This window comes from Vombatus ursinus, unplaced genomic scaffold (genome assembly GCF_900497805.2).
Source record: "Vombatus ursinus unplaced genomic scaffold, bare-nosed wombat genome assembly UNPS02009205.1, whole genome shotgun sequence".
Taxonomy (NCBI): Eukaryota; Metazoa; Chordata; class Mammalia; order Diprotodontia; family Vombatidae; genus Vombatus; species Vombatus ursinus.
In genome coordinates this window covers 61,073,030-61,092,241 of record NW_020948983.1, presented here as the reverse complement: position 1 = coordinate 61,092,241, position 19,212 = coordinate 61,073,030, and the positions used below count along the sequence as shown (strand labels likewise).

General features: G+C 43.5%; 1 protein-coding gene across 12 annotated transcripts in view; it reads left to right on the top strand.

Moving 5' to 3' along the window:
* Positions 1-548: 548 nt before the first annotated feature.
* The window catches only part of TLE3 (TLE family member 3, transcriptional corepressor), a 52,193-nt gene continuing 33,529 nt past the window's right edge, over positions 549-19,212 (top strand). For all 12 annotated transcript variants that reach the window (XM_027851626.1, XM_027851618.1, XM_027851621.1 and 9 more), the window contains exons 1-4: positions 549-1,758; positions 2,390-2,490; positions 3,116-3,179; positions 4,494-4,538. In XM_027851626.1, coding sequence (XP_027707427.1) covers positions 1,735-1,758; positions 2,390-2,490; positions 3,116-3,179; positions 4,494-4,538 — 234 coding nt within the window. In that variant the 5' untranslated portion in view covers positions 549-1,734. The remainder of the gene's footprint in view (positions 1,759-2,389; positions 2,491-3,115; positions 3,180-4,493; positions 4,539-19,212) is intronic.

Sequence of the window (19,212 nt, the reverse complement as noted above, 5' to 3'; positions counted from 1 at the left end):
AACATAAAAGTGACAAAGCGATTCTGTTTGTTTTATAGTATCTAATTGGACTGCTTTGCAGACCTAATGAGATTAGAGGGAGGAATCGTTCGCCGCTGCAGAATAAACTGATATATTATTACAAGCCACAGGTTTTTTTAGAATTGTAGAGAGGATGTCTTTTTTTCTTTTGTTATTTCTCTTCCTTCTCCCTCCCGCCAAATAATTATTTGCTAGTGGATCGTGGGAAAAAAAAAGAGGAGGGGAAAAAAAAACACCCTAGCCCGGGACCATAATATATATCTATTTATTATATGTCTTTCGGTTAATTCTTGATCTGAGGAGCGCTGTTTTTCACTCCCATGCGAAAGTCACCAGCGGGTAGGGGCTGATTGCTACTTTTCATGCATAGTTTTAGACACAAGAGGGCATTGTGACGTCGCCCCTGCAAGCACCCATTCGCAGGCCGAGTTCAGCCTCCCCACGTGGGGGTTCCGCGCTCCCATTGGCCAAGGCCGGGCAAAGCTGCCACATTATTTTGTTACTTTTCAGTCCCTATTTGGAACTGCTCTCGCGGCAGTTCAGACCTCGTGCTTGTCCCCCTAGCCTCTGTCTGTGTGTGGTATCCGCAAGGTCCGGGGTACTTTTTTTTTTTTTTTTTTTTGGTGTGAGTGTATGTACGTGTGTGTGAGTGTGTGTTTTGGGGGTTAGTAGAGGAAGAGGAAAGGAGAGGGGCCGAGTGGAAAGCCACAGAGCTCTCTTGTCTTGCCGGGTCTTTCCTCTTGAGCGTCTCCCGTTTGCCCGTCCTCCGAGGCAGCAGCAAGAGGGCTTTCTTGTCTTCGGGATTTGCCATTCTCTGGCTTTGAGGAGAGCGAATTTTTTCCCAGAGTGGACCCTGGCTAGTTCCTTCCTGCGCCTGGTGGAGTTAGGATGCCAAGCAGTTGAATCGTATCTACTTAGAAGCGGCTTTTCTCCAGCTCCGGGAAGGGAATTGAAGCCACAGCCACCGCGGAGGAGCAGCTGGGTTCTCCGAGGGGGGTGGGGGGAGGGTGGTCAAACGGCCTGAGCTGAGCTGCTGTCCTCACTCCTCTGCACTCTCACCGCCTCAACTCGCCACCTTGGTCTTTCCTAATTCATCCTTTCTCCCCTGGGAGGGTTTTCTTCGGAGCCAGCCCGGAGCCCGGCTACGTTGGGGATCTTGTGAGCGCTCGGGTTGGTGGAGCTGTCTGGTCGTGGCCCCCTCCTAGCCCGGCGGCGGTGATACGGAGGAGGGGGTAGAGGAGGTCCGTAGTAACTGCATCCACTGGTCTTGGGACTCCAACGCAGGACACCGCACCCTCCCCCGGTGAATCCGCGGGGAGGACAAGGATGTCTACGAACCCCCCGAGTCTGACTCCCTCTTCGCACTCGAGGGAAACCGGGCGGCTGCTGGCGGCGGAGCCCTAGCTAGACAAAGACAAGGAGACCCCCCCCCCCCATTCCCCACCACTAGCAAGCTCGGCCCCGGCCTCCCCATTCGCCTTCTGGAAGGACTTTTTTTTTCCTTAATTTTTCCTTGGCTCTTTGTTTCTACTTGTGCCTGCTTCCCGAGCTTGAGATATTGTTCCGAGAGTGGGGTGGGGGGGGCGGGGGAAACCACTCAATTTCCCTGCCGCCCCCTGGTCCGGCTTTCCCCGCTCCCCATCTCCCTCACCTCCCCGGGTTCAGGTCTCTGTGCTTCAACCGACTCTCGCAGAATCACGACCCCTCCCTGCGATGTATCCGCAAGGCAGACATCCGGTGAGTAATTGTAACTCGATTTATTTAATCATCTATCATTGGAGGGTAAATGAAGCTGTTTATCTTGCACCTCCATTTTGCTTGTTACCTTTATGGTTTGTGTGCGTGCGTGTGTGTGTGTGTGTGTGTGTGTGTGTGTGCGCGCTCTAACACAAAGAGGGAGGAAGGGGGGGGCGGGGGAGGGTTGGCGTATTGGCGGACCGAGATGGTTAAAGCCTTCTGGAGCGCTTTGGTACGGTTGGTGTAGAAGGATGAAGTGCTTTCACATATACACGTCTTCTGTCCCCCCCTCACCCCGACCTCTGCGTCTAAACAAACAGTGCCTTCCCCCTCCCATTCCCTCCTTGGGATGCTGCCGGTTTGGAAGTGCTCTAATGAAGGGGAGTGCTTGGGGTGCCTCTTCTCACGGTAGCTGAGAAACTTAGATCAGAGGGGAGGATCTTGTTCGGAGGGTTGTGTAGACCGGGGCCGCCGTGCGGAAGGGGTGGAGGGGGGGCGGGGGGAGAGCTCCAAGGCTAAGTAATTGAGAGAAGCAGGACAAGGGGGCAGATGGTGGCAGCTTTGCCGGTGCGGATCCCTTCGCTGATCTCTTTACTCCCCTCTCCCTATGTCTGTTTCCCCCTGACTCTAGGCTCCCCATCAACCCGGGCAGCCGGGATTTAAATTTACTGTGGCCGAGTCCTGTGATCGAATCAAAGACGAATTCCAGTTCTTACAAGCTCAGTATCACAGGTAAGGTCTGAGGTGGAGGTTGGGAGCTAGGCAGATCCCTAGGGTGCCTCAGCATACTTTTCTCCTGTTGCCTAGGGGTTCAGAAATCCCCGAGGAGAGCAGACTTGGGGTGCAATCCTCCAGTTTATCTGTTTGTCACCCGGTGGCCCCACTATCTACCCTCAATACCATCCCTTCATTCTCAGAGGGGGTAATTTTTAAAGGGGCTTCAAGGGTGAAGATTGCTCCCCCTGCTCCAGTATCAGGTTTTGATTTTAGGATCCTTCACCACTTTCTTTACCTACCTCCCCCACCCCAAGTCTCAGAGAAAGTTGACCCTTCTGGGAATATTCCAGTTTCTTTGGCAGGGTTGAGTGGAGGGGCTGGTTTCCCTCTGTTTTCTTCGTGCCTCCTGCTTGTGGGGGTAGGGGTAGGGGTGGGGGCTGGGGGGCGAATGTTGATGAGTTGTTTTTTCTAATGTCAATTGGAAATTGGATAGTGCCCTGGGTAGATAGAAAAGTGACTTTTAAAGTCCACTTTCTGAACTTTCGCATTTACTAGGACCGTTTCTGCTCTCCAACCCCACCCCCCAAGACTCTTTGGTTGTGGGTGGGTTCTGAAAATTATCTGGTTTTGGTCTTTATAGTCTCAAAGTGGAGTACGACAAGCTGGCCAACGAGAAGACCGAAATGCAGCGCCATTATGTTATGGTAAGAGCTGCTCTGCAGAATGAATGGCCCTGGAGTTGGAAGTTGGGGTGGGGGTGGGGGAACGAGGGTGGAGGGTGGACAACAGAGTTATGAAAGCAGACTGGAGCCCAAACATGGGGACAGTGTAGAAGAAAACTTGGCATGTGTTGAGGGGGAGAGGAAGAAAGGTGGGCATTTGGTAAAGAACTGAGAACAACCTTTCAGTTTCTGAGTCTTTGTCCCTCTTAGCCTTCTCACTCCAGGATTCCTGGGTTCTGTCTAGGTTGCTCAGCAGCAAAATCCCTCTGTCTACGTTAAAGGGGGATGCTGCTTTAATAAAAGAGACTTTTTAGCTCACAGTTGTTGGGGCCGGAATCAAAAAGGAGAACTGGTCCCACACAGTGACCTCTCTCCAAGTGTCTATTACTTGTTTTTGTTTTTGTTTTTGTTTTTATTTTTACTTTGACACTTCCCAGATGTTCTCCAGGGCTTGGTTGACCCAATCCTGTATTATCCAGGGTCAACCTGTCTTTGTGTTGGCTAAACTCCTAACTTTGGAATCTGTTCAGTAACTTTACTGCTCTCTTAGCCTTTTGGTAAAGCCAGGGGGTCAGGCCTTCAGGATCCAGTCTGGCCTTAAAAGCCCTTATAAACCATTCTTCTTCTCTGACCTCCTTCCCCCATTCCCCTTTTAAAGAGGAATGAGTAGCTTTTGCAGCAGATAGGCATGGCATTCTACCGCACTGACAGCTCTTTCCCCTCACCCCACCCCTACCCAAGCCAAAACAAAACTTGAGAAATCTTTTCACCAAATCTTCTTTCGGGGGCAGTAGGTGGAATGCCTCTTCTTTTTATATCCCTGAGATTATCACAGCAAGTCTAGTCTTCAGTTTGTAAGTGAGCATAGAAGACACTTAAGCTCTTCTCCCCCACACTGCTTTCCACATAAGAGGCCTTTGACACTGTGCTAAATAAATAATTCTTAGAGGAAAAGAGGTAGCAGTGTCCCAGTGTACATAATATTCTCTGTTGAACTCAAACCTTGTATCAACAGGATATGTGGCACATGTACTGCTAGAAGGGAGGGTGATCGCTATTCTCACTATATATATGTTCCATTTGGTGGTAGGAGAAACACTTGTTCATTGTTGACTTCTGGGGCCTCTGTAGGCTGAGCTATTAGTTTTGATTTAAAACTTCCTTGGCAAATCTATCGTAAGTACAGTTTGGCCAGAAACCTTCCTCATCACAAACAGCATTTGAAGAGTGAATAGATTTCTGTGTGGTTTGTTCGTCATTAATGGGAACATTTTTTGCCTTTTTTTTTTTCAATAGTACTATGAAATGTCCTATGGTCTGAACATTGAAATGCACAAACAGGTAAGTGATTGTTCCTGATCTGTGAAAAGAATACATTAAAAGAGAGAAACTTGGTTGAATTGCAGTGTCTGTGGAATTTCCTGAGTTAATCTGCAGTTTGGGAAGTGAGGTTTAGCTACCTCCCCTCAACACTCCCCCCCTCCCCTTGTTGTCTAGGAGGACGTGAAACTCAAACTACTGCTTGAAGTGGTAACCATAGGGCACCTAGTTTTCTTAAGCTGCTGCTGAGCTGAGTTTCTCTAATTCATTACAAAGAATGTTACCTAATTGTCAGAGGCATCTGATTTAACATTTAGGCCATACTTAATTGAGAAGTTGTACACAAGATGGAGGCACCCCTTAGATCTTTACATCTTGAAAGTGAAGGGGTGGCTTGCAACTTTTTATCTGCTTTTATGTAAAATTCTCTAGAGGAAGTGCTGGAGGGTTTGTTGGGGGGGGGGAAGTGATGTTCTACCTTGATAAGATAACTGGAAGGGGCCTAAAGGCCTTAGGCACAGGAGTGTAAAAATAACTGGAATGAAGCAACTGAGATTAAGCCTGATTATTTACCCTAACAATTTACTACTTTTAAAAGCACTCCTCATTAAGAATTAAAAGGAGAGACCCGATTGGAGTTGAGCTCCACTTTGGAATTCTGAAGTTAAACCAGTTTCCCTAATAGGGACATGGTTTAATGGATAGGCAGACCATCATAGATTGTGGTTGTTCTAACTACCATAGGCCTCAAACTGAACAAATACTAATATCCTTTGTCTCAATGCATATCTGTAATCTGGTACCATCCCTGGGAGGGGTGAAGGGTGAGGCCCTCGGTATATTTATGTTTGTAGGAGAGAGGCTGACTGTAATTTGGCGTCTGGAATGATTTGCATTGACTGAGCCCATACTGATAAATGAAGGCTGGTTGGTCTCTTTCACAATTAGTGTTACGAAGTTGTTGGCTAATACTGACTTTTGGCAACTCTGCTCAAGTGGACTTTCTACTAGAAATTTAACTGGCTATGAGGTTTAAATTCTGTTCTAGTTATGCAAGGTGTCACAGATAGGAAGATCACAGGGAGCCTTGGAATGTTAAAGCTAGGAGGGACCTTAGAGATCGGCTACTGTATTTGGGAAGAGATCAGGGTTCCTGTAATTCTAAGTGGTGTCTACCACATCTGGATACTTCTTTAATGATCCCCAAGTGGAAGGCCTGGTATTTTGTTGTTGTTGTTGAGTTGTTTCAGTTGTGTCCAACTCTTTGTGACCCCATTTGGGGTTTTCTTGGCAAAGGTGCTGGAATGGTTTGCCATTCCTTTCTCCAGTTCATTTTCCAGATGAGGAAGGTGAAGCAAACAGGGTGAAGTGACTTGCCCAGGGTCACACAGCCACTAAGTGTCTGAGGCCAGATTTGAACTCAGGAAGATGAGTCTTCCTGACTCCAGGCCCCACAGTCTCTATGCACTGTGCCACCTCGATGCTCCTATTCCCTGGTATAGGTGCCTATAAAATCCTAAAAGGTTTCTCAGTTAAGCAGTTTGGTAGAGACTCCTTTGGTAATCTCAACCAGAGAAGGCTGAAGCAGTGAAGTTAAGACTGTCGTGTGACATCTTAATAAACCCTTTTAGGAAGCTTCCTCTAGATGGGAAGGTTAAAACCAACGATACAGCTTCATAATGGGATTATTTGAAAAAGTTTAACATTTGTGGCAATAATGTGGGGAAACATTTGTGGGAGCGTGGTATAATGAAGAGGGCTAGACTTGATTCCATTCCAGCTCTGTTACTCCTTACGTGACTGGGCAAATTCACCTCTCTAGGCCTCATCTGCAAAATGGCCAGATTGGCCTAGATTCTGGTACAATAAAAATGCCTGAGTGTGTTGAGTGGACATTTGTATGGGGGGAGGAGGGGGAGAGGTAGTAAGGGCCCAGGCCTAAGGAAACTGAAATCCTGTCATCCTGACTCCTTGTCTCCCTTCACACCCTTTTCCCCAAGAGCTGAGTTTCTTGGGTGTGTTTAAAGAGGGTAATTGCACCCAAGTTTAAAATTTATAGCAGCAGTTATCCTAAGAGCCTTATAATTAAGGCGTTATATGTTGTTGCATGTTGAGTTTTGCTTGGTGTTGGGCTCCTGTGGCCCCAGTAAGAGTGGATAACATGGCCCTTTGGCATAAGGAATCCTGCTTTGATTGATGTAATGTAGTGTAATGTAGAGATGACTTTTGTAACAATCCCAGTTTTTTAAGTTCGGGGCCTAAGCACGCTGAGTGTCTAGAAAAAAAGTACTAGTACAAAATCTTAACACGTTTGGCATGTGATAGTTTGAGAAATGAGCCTCTCGGTTAAAAAAGCCTTCTCCAAACTCTTCTGCTTGATTTGGGAATTAATCTGTTGTACCTCTTGAATCATTGGCCTAGTGAAGTTCTCTCCCTTCCCCCCACTAGAATCTGGCTCCCGGGTTTGCCCAATGGGGGATGAGTGTTTTCTGTTTCTTCGACTTCTTGTAACTTTAACTTGCAAATCTCTGAGTTGGGTGAAATAGCCCTGTGGCAATGCAGGAACAAAGGCAGAAGAAGGTGAGGAAACCCTGTGATGATAAATGCAACCATAAGCTAATAGGGCTTGTCACTCCCCTGGCTTGTGAGAGCTCTGCAGAATAAATCCTGCCACTAATTGTAGTGTGGGTACTGGGTGCATTCAGTGGATGGTGGTTAGGCCTGAGCAAACAAGTTTATCAGCTGACCTGTTTAGCGGTTGACTGGTGTTTTATCTGCACACACAATCAAGTGACTGGAGTGCCTGAATTATTCATGCAGTGTCCTGCCCTCTAGACTTGACTGTTTGTGTGATTACATCTGCCTGGAACAAACTGGATGGGTACTTCTTTAAGTAGAGGGGTGGGAGGGGGATTGTCTTGTACATTTATATAATACATTATCTACATAGCACCTTCTGGAAGTGTCGTGGTCTCTTCAATCCACAGAGTAGATGCCCTCCCTCCCCACTACCACAACTATATTTTCTTTCAAATTGGACGTAAAAATGAATTCTCGTTCATGTTTCTATGGGAAATGCCATTTAGGTAGGAACCACAGGTTTGGCTGGATGGGCTCTAAAGTATTGACAGAGGCAGCCCAAGATGTGAGCTCAGTCCATTTTGGTTTTATAAACAAGCTTAAATGTGGATTTGATTGTCTCTTTAGTGTCTCTCTCTCTTTCTCTGTCTCTTTCCCTCTCTCATAGCCTTCAGATCACTGAGTGGTTAATAAATGGTTTCCCCCTCCTACTCTTCTGCCTCCCTCCCTAATTGTGTCAGAGTGTAAATTACAAAATCTCTAGGGCTGGGCTGGCCTTGCTGCCCTTCCTGAGATTTCAAGAGGTCATCTGGTCCAATCCCCAGCCTTGAGGCAGAATATCAAGGATGATTCAGAAGAGCCCAAGAGCTGACCGGTTCTCATCTTTCTTGTTTCCTGTTGTTTCCCAGTAGCAACCAGAAATAACAAAGGTAATTGAGGGACAAATCCTAGAAAGATGATGAACTTTTCTTACTTAAATGAACAATGGTGATGGTAATGATAATATTTTGGGTCACTGGGGAACTTTCGGCCTCGTGTTCTGTGATGTTTGGATTCTGTCAAAGGGCTGCACTTGAGGACCTAGAGGGCCACATGTGGCCTCGAGGCCACAGGTTCCCCGCCCCTGCTTCAGAATGTTGAATTTGGTCTGTTGTGTAATTCATCCTTTATTTAGTTTTGGTTTTTTTTTTTTTTTTTTTGAAGGGGTGGGGGTTTTCTATGAGGCAACCCAGGGACAGCTCTCTTGCTCTGTTGGTATTCTCATGTCAGGAAAATTGGAGGAAAGCTTTAAGCACTTTGGATGGAAGCTCCTTTCCCCACCCCTGCTTGGCAAAACTTATTTGTTGCAAGATGTAGATAAGAGAGTCTTACAGGATGGGTAGGAAAGGAAAGACTGTGATCTGCTTTTGTTGGAGGGTATGCTGTCATTGAGGACATCACAAATCCACTTCATTATTTGAGTCAGTTTTAAAGAATGAGATTTAAGGCATTTTGGTTTCAAAGCAACATTATGTGCTAAGAGGAAAATGTTCTCGTACCATAAACCACCAGACTTCAGTAAAAGGGCTTTTTAGTGAGACCGAAGAAAAAGATCGAATACTCACTCCTTGGCTGATAGGAAGCCAAGGATTTAGACTGCCACAGGCTTTTATATTAATATCTAAAGGAGCTGAGGCTATAAACTTAGTATACAGAATTGCTGAGTACCTAATTTAAAGTTTTATAACTGTGTCAGCTTGCCCTCTTTGCACTCATCATGTTTTGAATTGCTAGTTAGACTCAAATATTTGTCCAACTAATGATTAAAAATGCATAGTAATCCCCATGTGTCTCACTAGTTATCCTAGGTAGGAGATTTCCTGCAGAGTGAAGACAACTTGTAAACTTCCCTTGGGGTGGGGATGAAATGTTAGCACATCGGGTTGTATGGGGCCTAGGAGTCAGGAGACTTGGGTTCTAGTCCCGCACCTTGCCATTGGCCAGCTGTGTGACAAGTCACTTAACTGGATCTGGACGTCATTTTTCTATTATTTCAAGTGGAGTATGGTGTAGGTTGAGGTCTCTTCTACCTCCAAAATTCTGTGGTTCAATGTTTTGCTATTCAGAAGGTGGTGGAAGAGGGGATTCCCTGGTAGATAGTCTGCAAGAGCCCTATGACCCTGAATGTAGAATATATATGTTGGGGGGCAGCTAGGTGTTGCAGTGGATGGAGTACCCTCCCTGAGTTCAAATCTCATCTCAAGTCACTTCCTGGGCAAGTTACTTAACCCTTTTTTGCCTCAGTTTCCTCATCTGTAAAATGATCTGGAGAAGGGAATGACAAACCATTCCAGTATCTTTGCCAAGAAAACTCCAAAAATGAGGTCAGGAAGGGTCAGGATTGAACAACAACAAACATTATTGTACTTACTGGACTCCTGTAGAAATCCTGTGTGCAGTGTTTTGCACATAATGGGTGATCAATAAATAGTTGTAATGTATAAAGTGAGTTAATTTCAGTTTTCAAATTCTGTGAAGGCTTTGTTGGTTGGTTGGTTGGTTTTTGAGGAGAAGGAGAAGCTAGGGTAAGATGATTTGAGTCCTGATAGTTTGAAAAAATACACTTAAGGGGTTATCTGCAAAGAATAAGTACAAGTATTTGAGTGATTCAGGCCAGACTCTGGTAACAGGGTTTTTTGTTTGTTTCTTTATTTGTTTAGTCTTATTTTCTTTTTTAATACACGTTTGGAGTTCTTATGTTCTTTCATAATCCTTCTGATTTACATATTTTAGTCCTGTCTTCCCAACTAGATTATAAACTTTCGGGCCAGGACATTTTTCTTTCTGGATCCATCCTAGTGTGTAGTATAGGGCTAGGGTACATAGTAGGTGGTTTGATAATTGTATGGTTGTGTATGGTCCAGTAACATAGCTGGAAATAGGACTAAGTTCTAGCTCTGATCTGAGTCCCTTCTGCAAATGAGAGAATTGGGCCCAGGTGATCTGACCTCAGCTCCTTTCTAACCCTAAGATTCTGAGACTCTGTCTTCACCTTACATAGGGTCATCCAGGTCTGGCCTCGCTCCCATTGACTGAAGCCTTATTGGGGTTGAAGCTCTTTTCTTTCCCTGTCATCTGAGTTGGCAACAGACTGGAAGTCCCAGATCCCCTGGACTTAATGCTCTAGTTTGGACTTTATTCCCCAAAGTGGCATTGTGTCTCCTTTCTGATATTGGTAATTCTGTAATGACTGGTTGTGACCCACCCCCCTCCCTCATATTTAATTCTCATCAGTATAGCTCTCCACTTTGCTATTAATGATAGCAGCCAGCAGAATAGCTTTCAACATGCCATTGACAGTCTGGTTTAAGAGAGCACTTGAAAGAGTGCTAGACAGCTGAAAGTACCCATAATTGTGTACCGCAGTGAGAACTGCCAACTCAAGGGCCTTGTTTTCATAGGCTTAAAGGGACAATATCTGGTTTTCAACAAATGCTTCCAGTGACTTATATCCAAGATGATTTCTTCTCTTGTGTGTCCCCCTTTCCTCTTCCTCTTCCATTTTCATTTTTTGGTCTTTTTTTTTTAGTGGATATATTCAGCCCTCTTAGGCTTTTCAGAGTAGGGATATGTATATATAAATGTGTGTGTGTGTACATATGTATGCACATGTGTGTATATGTAGATGCATATACGTACATTATATCTCATGTATTACACATAGTATACAAATATATAATGTATTCATATGTATCCATATAACCATATATACACATATATTTGGGGTGGGGGGGAAGGAAAGCATGCATTTGCATGGATAGCTGCTAAGGATAAACCCAGTCATTGATTAGAAATTGTCTCTGGACTAAGTGCCTGAGGAAATTAAACTGAGGGGCAAATTCAGACTAGACTGGACTATCCATGCCTTGGGGGTGTTGGGTAGGAGTGGGACCTGAAAGGCTCTATAATACTAATTCTCTTGGAAACTCTGATTGAATTTTCAGAATTTCTTGCTTATCCTTGCTGCCTGACTATACAAGCTTTAGGTTTGGACAGCAAATCTCCCCAAGTCATTGAGTATGTCTGTCTGCAAAGCTCTCAGCTAAGGCAAAATTGCATGATGAATATGGAATAAGTGCTTTTTGAAGAATATGAGCGATTTAGACTTGGATCTCTGACATCCCTTCCAGCTCAGAAATCCTGTAATTTAGGACCTCTCTATTTTGTACAGTATTGAAATGAGAGAAGAGTAGTGTATTGGCATCCAGGAAGTGTCAGGGCCAGTATTAGAACCCTTCCTAACTCTGTGGCCACGGGCTAGCTTCTGAGCCTGTTTCCTTGTCTGTAAAATGGGACTAAACGGTGCTTGCAACCTCACAGGGTTGTGGGGGAAGCATTTGGTAAACCTTAAAGCGTCATATAATTATGAGCTATTGTTGTTATCCCTAATTTAATTTCATTTCTTTTCCTAAATAATTTCCTTTGGAAGACCCTTCCATGTGGTTCTCACCCTGCAATTCAATTCATATTTCTTGGATATGGCACAGTTCCAAGTATTCTGTGCCATTTTAGAGATCCTAAAATTTTTAAAGCAAGAAGGAACTTTGGTTATCTAGTTCAATGCCCTCCCTTCTTCTGCAGATGAAGAAAATAAAATTCAGAAAGGTAAAATGATTGACACATAGCAGTCAATGGCATAGCCAGGACCTCCACTCAGGTTCTCCTGATGTGACTCTCTACCCAGTATCCATTCATTCTTCTCACCAAAGCATAACTAGGACCCAATTTCTAGTTTTTAAAATCTTACCTTTCTGAGGTAGCCTTGACCCTAAACCTTTTTAGCTCTGTTGTTCTCTCATGTGAGTAATAGCTTATGGTACACTCAGTAGAAGTCCGGTTGGAAAATGGGGTTCTTGGTTTTGCTAATTACAATTTTAGAGTTTATTTCTTCACAAGAGCAGCCCAGATCTCCCTGCTCCCTTTTGTGTCCAGAGCTCAAAGGGGTAAGAAATATTGTTCTAGGTTGACAGAAGTCAGATGGGGAGGGGGCACCTTCTGAAGTTCTTTGTAAGGGAATACAATAGCTAAACTAGAAAAATATCTTTTTTTATACCTTTTATGTGCCCCAGTCATGTGCAATACTACTGCATGGGATATAAGGGAAATTAGCTGTCCCCTCAAGCTTGTTCTTGCAGTGGAAACAAGACTAAGTCATCAGATAGTTAACACTCTAGGACCACATGTTAAAATACGTGGCAAGTGATATGGTATAGACTCGCAACTTCAGGGCTCTGAACAAGGCAGAGATTCATAAAGGGATCTCTCCACTGAGGGGGTGGGCTTCAGTCAGACCTTGAAAGACAGTTTTGAATTTGATAAATTCTTAACTGCCCTTCCTGAAAGGGGAAAGTATGATTTTTTGGGGGGGGAGGGGGGAAATTCTCCAGAGCTTGGGAAATGTAATGTTGGGTTCCTGTCTAATTCAATAAACATTCATTAATTCCATACTATGTGCGTGCTAGGTACTAGGATACAAAGAGAAAAGTGGAAATAATACTTGTACTCAAGGGTCTACTTTTTATTGGGGGGAAATCTGGGACTGAGTCATGTGATTGTCTTCTTGCCAAAAAAGCAGAAAAAAATACAAACCCAAGAAAAGTTGTTGTAGCACTAAAGTACATTCCCTTGGTGCCCATATACACTTGTGCTATCTCTCTTCTCTACCCCCATCCAAAAAAAAATTTTAAGTTCTTAGAAAAAAACTGAGCCCTTCCTTTCCTTACTCCAAGTATAGAGTAAAACAGTTAGTTTGGGGGGAATAAAAGATTTGACTTTTGCTTTGGTTGAAAGAGAAGACTTGTATTTAAGACTCTCAAAAGCAGCTTTGCTATTCTTTCTACAGCTCTTGGCTTTGAACTCTCTCAGCTCTCGGTGATGCCTGGTACTTGTGTGTAGTGCCTTTATAGCATATGTATTTTCTCAGGAAGCTGTGATCCAGCAAAGAAGCTATCCAGTTAATCCTGCTCAGTGTTTTATAAACCTTTGCAGATTTGGAGCTCTTCGGGGATACCTGCTTCTCAAGCCCAAACCATCTGAGGACTCTGCCCAGCTCTCCCTCTCTGGTTTCCTCCAGTAGGCTATCTTCCTTCAACTGGAAGAAAATGAGGGTCTCTCCTAGGTCTCCCAAGGGGGTTTTAAGAAGACAGATCAGAAAGAAAACAGTTACAGTTTTGCTACCAATAAAATCAGATCAGGAAAAGTGACATCTCTTCTAAGCATCACTGGGGAATGTTTTCAAAAGTTGTGTAGAGGGTATTATATTATATTAAATATATATTATATTATATTAAAGTTATAAAGAGGGTAGCCTCTTTGGATATGGGAAACTGAGTTACAAAGGCTGGTAAGGGGAGGAAATGTTATTTTAGGGAGTGCCCCTGGATGTAGCACTTCTTGTATCAGCATTAAGGTAAACTGGGGCAAACCTAGGACTCAGCTGGAAAGTAACAGCAATAATAACTTAGTTTATATAGTGCTATATAATGCTATAGTGGATTGCAAAGCATGTTATATACATTGTTTCAATTGCTCTTCAAAATGACCCTGTGAAAATAGGTGCTATTATTATCTCCTTTTACAGATGAGGTAACTGAGACTCAGAGAGGATACATGACTTTTACCCTAGGTCACATAGTTAAGAAATGTCTTGAGGCAGAATTCAAATTCTGGTCTTCCTGATACCAAATCCAGCACTACCTAGTTGCCTAGGAGTAAAAAGTATCTTTCTATATGTAGCATGGAAGAAGCTTGACTATCCAGGCCCTGTCTCCTTTCTGACCTTGCAAGGGATAGACTAGGTGACTTATTGTTCAGTTCTGTCCCACTCTTCATGACTCCATTTGGGGTTTTCTTGGAAGAGATACTGGAGTGGTTTGCCATTTCCTTCTCCAGCTCATTTTACAGATGAGGCAACTGAGGCAAAGAGTGAAGTGACTTGCCCAGGGATCACACAGTTAGTAAGTGTCTGAGGCCAGATTTGAACTCAGGAAGGTGAGTCTTCTTGACTCCAGATTTGTCACTGTCTCCACTGCGCCACCTAGCTGTTCAGGTGACTTTTAAAGGTCCCTTTTAGCTCTGTGATTTTGGCATTTCTCCTTCAGACAGACTCCCGATCATTGAGGATGGGCATGGGACAAGCCTTCAAGGGGAAAAAAGGCATATTTTTGTAAGTGAATACAATAGCTAAACTGAAGCACATGACTGGGGAGAGTTGGGGGAGTCTTTTACCCTTTTCATTTCACAATGATAGTAGTTAATAATAGCTCACACTTATATAGCACTTGACAGGTTCGAAAGCCCTTCCCTCGTAATAGCCCTTTCAGGTAGGTTGTAATTTAAAAAAAAAAAATGTGAAGGGCAGCTGGCCAAAGGGTATGCCAAATAAAGGTGGCTTGGTTTGTTTCTCATTTTCCTATGCTAATACACTTGCTTCTCCCTTTTTCCTTGTTCTTCTTAGCACAATTGGACACCCCCCCGCCAAATTCCTTCTCCCAGAGGAGCTACTATAATTAAAAAAAAAACCTTCAGCATTAGTTCTGATGAGAGAGACCCCAAAATTCAATTTAATGACCTACCTCTGTGTAGTTTACTTTAAAAAAAAAAGCAGCCTGTTGCTGGGAGAAGGAGATTTGCATAATGTTCTAAGGGGATTAGGTGGCGGGGGTTGCCATGGCAACCCCATAGTGATGAATTGAGATTTTTTTTTGTGGCAGGAGTTGGCTGATGGTGCTAAGCTAAGGGAGGGGGTGGTGCTAAAGAGGGGGAATATTGAAGGGGTGGGTAGCAGCAGGAGGTTCTGTCAGAGAGGGCCCTATTGGTTTTTAGGATTCAGGATGAATGGGCAGTGTTTGGGGGTATGTATGTGTGTGTATGGGGGGGGAGTATATCCTGTGAAAGCTTCCCCTGTTTCTGGTTATACAAGCACTCTCTTTGAGAGCTTGATAGACCTCAAGCAGGAGTTGGGGGTATAGGAAGGGGGAGGATCGTAGGGGGTGAGAGGCAAGCAGATTTAAATGTGTTTGCGAACTGAGAAATTAAAGTGAACAAATATTTAAAGATTATTGCATCTTGTTAACAGGAAGCTTGATGCCTGTAAACTTTGGAGAAATAGAATCAAAGAATCTTAAAGCCAGAAGGGACAAATTATTTGATGCCTACTGGGTACAAAGCACTGTGCTAGGCACTTATCCCACCCATCAGGGAGTTAAAAGGAACAGAAGATGTAGTAAACACAATTAATTATAATAAAATTAGTTCATTCTGAGTGGCTAAGGTTACTCAAAGTGCTAGGGACATTTGGAAGAGGGAAAGCTTATTTCCAGCTCAGGCCATCAGGGAAGATTTCATGGAAAAGAGCTAACATTTAAGCTAGGTGTTGGAAGGATGGGTAGAATTTCATTGAGTAGTGAGGATGCAGGGGCACTCAAGGAAAGGAGGCCTACAATGGATGGAGCAGGAGGGGTCAAGTTTAGCTACACGTTACACAGACCACCTGGGCCAACCCTGTCCTTTGACAGATAGTGTTAACCAAATCCTAAGTAGGGAAGGTGACTTGCCCGAGGTCATAATGCAAAAACCGTAGACTAATTTTTCTGGCTTTTCTTTTTTCACTTAACCTAAAGGTTAAAACGGGGTAGGACTGGGAAGAATGTGTGTTTGTTAAACTGGCATATGCCTTCTCTCACTAACCATAATCCTTAACCCTGGATGAATTTTCTAGGGGCCAGATTTTGAATTCTGCCTTAAGGGCATAATTGCTGGGATTACTTCTGTCACCAATTAGTAGGTTGCCTCAAGGGCTGGTTAAAGGTTGTGGGTTGGGTTGCTGAGGTTGGGTGGTGATGGTGGTCACAAATCCCCAGTAAACAGTCACCTAAGAAGGCTGTAGGGCCTAATACATTTAGTCCTCCTTGCATAAAGAATTCAGTAGGTTCCCTTGGAAGACATAAATATTTAATGGAGTTGTAGTTATATATAATTTGATCAATATGTCAATGCTAAAAGGGGTTTTAAGGAGGATCACCTATCATTTAGCAATCTGTGATGGAAGCCTTCACCAGCCCCATGAGTAGCAGGGGTCATTATCTCCTGCTGCTGCTAAGTGGATCATTTATTTACCTTGAGCCTTCAACTTTCCAAGCTGTTTTTTCTACCAAAGCTCAGGCGCACAGCCTAAGTGACATGCATTCTTGGAAGACTGAACCAGAAGCCAACACCTCAGTGTTACTCCTCAAAGGTTCAGGTCCTCTCAGCCCATGTTCTGCCAAAGCAGCAGGACAAGTTTTATTTCCATCCCTCCCACCCCCCATGTTGAGTTGAGGAGTGATTAACTAGAAACGATGGTTGCTGTTAAAGTAATTTTTCAGTTGTATCCAACTGTTTGTGACCCCATTTGGGGTTTTTTCTTGGCAGAGATACCAGAGTGGTTTGCCATTTATTTATTTCCTTTTCCACCTCATTTTACTGATGAGGAACTGAGGCAAACAGGGTTAAGTGACTTGCCCAGGGTTACGTAGCTAGTAAGTGTCTGAGGCCAGATTGGAACTGAGGAAGATGAATCTTCCTGACTCTAGGCCCAGAACTCTATCCACTGGGCCACCTAGCTGCCCGAAAGTGAAAGGAAGTAATGTTATTGTAGATATAAGTAATCAAGTTCTATCAAAGACCTATCATTTCGGGAGAACATAACATATGTAATCGAACACTTTAAGGTAAAGCTGCCCAGGACATGCTGTTCCGAAATCTTCAAATATTTGCTGCTGGCTGATCTCTGGCTGTTGGTAACATTTGGATTGTAGGCTATGGAGGCCATGATTCTTTCTGACCATGTTTTCAATTCAAAATGAAGATTGCTCAGCTGGAGCCTCCTAGAATCAGATGGAAACCTATTACTGATTCTGCAAAGGGAAAATAATTTTTTACAAATATATGTAGGATGTTAGTAGGAGTAATAATAATAACAGCTAACCTGTGTAGAGCCCTTTAAGGTTTGCAAGGCACGGTACAGATATTATCTCATTCGATAAGACTGCATGAGATGGTGTAGTGGAGGGAGCACCAAATCTGAAACCTCGGCTCTGCAGCTTAGTAAGGGTATGACTTTGGGAAAGTCCTCTCATCTTTAGGTGCATAGATAGATAAAGCATTTATTAAGTGCTTTCGATGTGCCAGGCACTGTGATGAGCACTGGGAGTACAAAAAAAGGCAAAAAGGAAATTAGCCCTACCTTCAAGGAACTTTTAATCTTTGGGGAAAAAAATTATTTTATTTTCAGATCTACATTCTCTCCCTCTCATCCCCACACCTAATTTGAGGAAACAAGGAAAACAAAACCCATTACAAACATGCATGGTCCAATAAAGCAAATTCCTACATTGGCCACGACCAAAAAAAAATGTGCCTCCTTCTGCCTTCCAAGTCCATCACCTGTCTATCAGGAGATGGATATTAAGTTTCATCGTGAGTCCTCCTGAATTGTGGCTGGTTATTATGTTGATCGGTGTTCATCAGTCTTTCAAAGTTTGTCTTTACAATATTGCTATTGTATAAATTATTCTCCTAGATTTTCTGTTTCCTTCACTTTGCATCAATTCATGCAAGTCTTCCCATGTTTGTCTGAAACCACCCCACCCCTTCATCATTTCTTATAGCACAATGGCATTCCATACACACATAAAAATGTTATGTGTGTGTATACATATGCATATACACATACCATGACATGTTTAGTCGTTCTCCAGTTGATGGGCATTCCATCAGTTTCTAATTCTTTGTCATCAATCTTGTAGATATGGGCCCTTTCCTTTTTCTTTGTTCTTTTTGATCCTAGTAGTGGCATCCTTGGGTCAGAGGGTACGCATGCACAGTTTGATAGCTTCTGGGGCCTAATAAAGACTTTATATTCTAATGGAGAAGACAATGAGCATTTATTTCCTGGAGCTTTCAGGCAAGAACTCACTGGAACGAGAGGCTGTCAGGTTGAGACCTCTCTAGAGGATCTCTTAAGACCTCTTGCCAGTGTAAATACTGGAGTTTGCTTGTTAAGATGTGTTCTCCTGAGGAAGTCTTTCTAACTTCCTGTACCACAGTTTCCCTCATCTGTAAAATGGAATAATGATATTTGCATTACTGACCTTCTAGTGCTGCTGTGAGAAAGTGCTTTGTAATTGTTGGAACAATATAAATGCCAGTTGCCATTTTATTATTAAATTGCATACATTCCTACATAATAGAGATATTTTTGATGCTAATTAAACTTCTTGTAAAAAAATAAGGTCCTTTAAAATCTTTTCATAGCTAAGTGAAAATAGAGCAACAAATTTGATTCCCTTGGTTGGGGGGAGCAGCGCGCTGTGGGAGGGTTTCCAAATACAATCAACTCTTGATTATTCATGCTAAGGTAAAGACCTTGTGATATACATGATCCCAAGAAGTTTAAATCCAAATATTGCTGTTTGACTTTGGAATGCAGGAAATTTTTTTTCTACCTAATTTGTTTTCTTTAAGGTCTTTTAAAATGTTTGCTTTACAAAACTCAAGATTCCTGTGCATTTATTAAATATAGAGGAGAGTGGGAACAGGGAGCAGTAATATAATATCTGGAAACTAATTGAGCAAGGAAGGGACAAGATTTTGGAGTCTTTTGGGATCATTTTATTCCCAAAGCGATCTAAACTTGCCCCCATCTTGTGTGTGTCATTCATTTGCTTGCCAAAGTCTGTATCTCCATAGAAAGTACAGGGGTCACTTCCTAGTGTCCCTATCTATAGGACAGACTCCAAATTAGTATGGTGAAGTGGAAAGTGCCTTGGACTTCAGTCAAGAGATCCAAGCTGAAGTTCAGGCCTTGCTACTTGTTAGCCATGTGATCTTAGGCAAATCTCTTCCTTTCTGGGTGGGCCTTGGTTATTTCCTCTGTAAAATGATGAAGTTGGGCTGTATGACCTTCAAAAGTCTGTTCCCTGAGCCTAGTGGGGGATACAAATGAAGGTTTACTTCCTCTGACTGAGGAAGGATCTCAGTTGTTCCTGAGGGAGGCGCTGTGGTTTTTCCACCAGGAAAGTTGGGTGGTTGAAGT